At 43.6% G+C, this 1,516-nt stretch overlaps 2 protein-coding genes across 3 annotated transcripts in view; one reads left to right on the top strand and one right to left on the bottom strand.

The window, feature by feature from the left end:
- LOC109540045 (serine/threonine-protein phosphatase 6 regulatory ankyrin repeat subunit A) overlaps positions 1–1,516 on the bottom strand; it is a gene marked incomplete at its 5' end in the record, with an annotated part of 20,364 nt that overhangs the window by 11,162 nt on the left and 7,686 nt on the right.
- Positions 1–1,516, top strand: part of LOC109540038 (carboxypeptidase D) — a gene marked incomplete at both ends in the record, with an annotated part of 86,885 nt that overhangs the window by 82,230 nt on the left and 3,139 nt on the right. The window contains 2 exon segments of the mRNA XM_048665815.1: positions 79–270; positions 322–564. Coding sequence (XP_048521772.1) covers positions 79–270; positions 322–564 — 435 coding nt within the window.

Here is a 1,516-nt window from a genome sequence, read left to right as displayed (position 1 = left end):
AGCGCCCGCATCACTTAAAATCACTCTAAACGTCCATTTTCATGTATTTATTACTGAAAATACACTGACTTGTTCCAGGTTCACATAGGAGTGCACGGATTCGTGACCAGTACGATCGGAACGAAGATCCCCCATGCTGAAGTGGTGGTGGAAGGCAATAAGCACACAGTGACAACAGCCAAGGACGGCGACTATTGGAGATTGCTCCTACCTGGCGCCTACAACATCACTTTCACCGCTAGGGGCTACGAGCCCTACACCGCTCAGATCGTAAGCAGGTGGAAAGCGGCAAGGGCGCATTGAAAACGGGGACTTTTCCAGGTGGTTCCAGAGTCCGGCAGCCTGGAGCTGAGTCCAGCCCTGATGAAGGACGATCCGCAGCATTGGGCGAGCGCCTACGACTTTGGGGTGGAGAAGAACGTGTTCAATCCCCGCTACCATAGCAGCGCCGAGCTTAACTACATCCTAAGCAGCTTGGAGAACGAGTTTCCCAACTCGGCCGAGTTTCATGGGGGAGACGATCTAGTGTCCATGCTGATCCGCTGGCTGAAGATCACGAAGAATGTAAGGCCCGACCATAGAGGAAGTAAAATAAGAGAGGTGGCGGCATAATGTTAAAACTTGGAACCGCGTTGCGCTACAACCGGATGACCGTCAGTAACGGGAAGCTTTGACGGTAAAAACAGGTATCTAGATTATCGGCTGGTTAGAAGCGGGAATTTTAAATTTTTAAAGGTTCAAAATACTCCGGGTGCCCAAATTTCGGTGTCTGCACATGTTCTCTCGGTTATTAATGGTAATAGAAAATGTGCTGTTTACTCAATAGGGTGCAAACAAATTCGTATTTGCATTAATAATGAACCGAGACTACAATGTGTAAGGACATCGAAATTGTAACATTTTTTAAGTAAAAAAACACAAATTGTCTTCCAAAGAGTCCCAAGAGGATGAACTGGGTAGCTAAACTTGTGCCCTATAGGAGTAGGAATCCCCTCCAGAAGTCTTCTACTTATGGGCTGCAGGATTCTATTCCATGCTGAACTATTAAATAACAACAAATTTGGCAAAGTCCTAATTCTAAGCCGTTCTTTTAGAAGAAAGAGTTCCATTATTTCAGACCATTTTCTGCGACGATTAATATCTTTATTTGGATCAGAGAATTCGAATAACCGGTTTTTTGCGTAGTTTTCAAGATTGCCCTCTTTAAAATAGGAAAATTTGCAGTTTGATGCTATTTATTATACATTTATACGAAAAGAACACGATTATCTTTATGCAAATGTAATTATGCAAACAAACAAGAAAGAGTGACAAAAAATGGTAATACATATTCACAAAAAAACGGTAAAGCTTTACGGTACGAACTGCTGTGGCACGCGCACATGCCTGCACGCAGGGTACGCGCAGCCAAACATTGCATCCTGGTCAGCCATGTTGCCGAACTGCCACCAAAGTAGAAAATTTCAATGAAAACAAAAAAGTAATTCCGTAAGAGTTTCCGAATTTCGATTTTCAA

This window comes from Dendroctonus ponderosae, unplaced genomic scaffold (assembly GCF_020466585.1).
Source record: "Dendroctonus ponderosae isolate FM_Combo_2020 unplaced genomic scaffold, Dpon_F_20191213v2 Dpon_F_20191213_4, whole genome shotgun sequence".
NCBI lineage: Eukaryota > Metazoa > Arthropoda > Insecta > Coleoptera > Curculionidae > Dendroctonus > Dendroctonus ponderosae.
The sequence above is the reverse complement of the archived record's forward strand: the minus strand, read 5'-3'. Positions and strand labels throughout refer to the sequence as shown.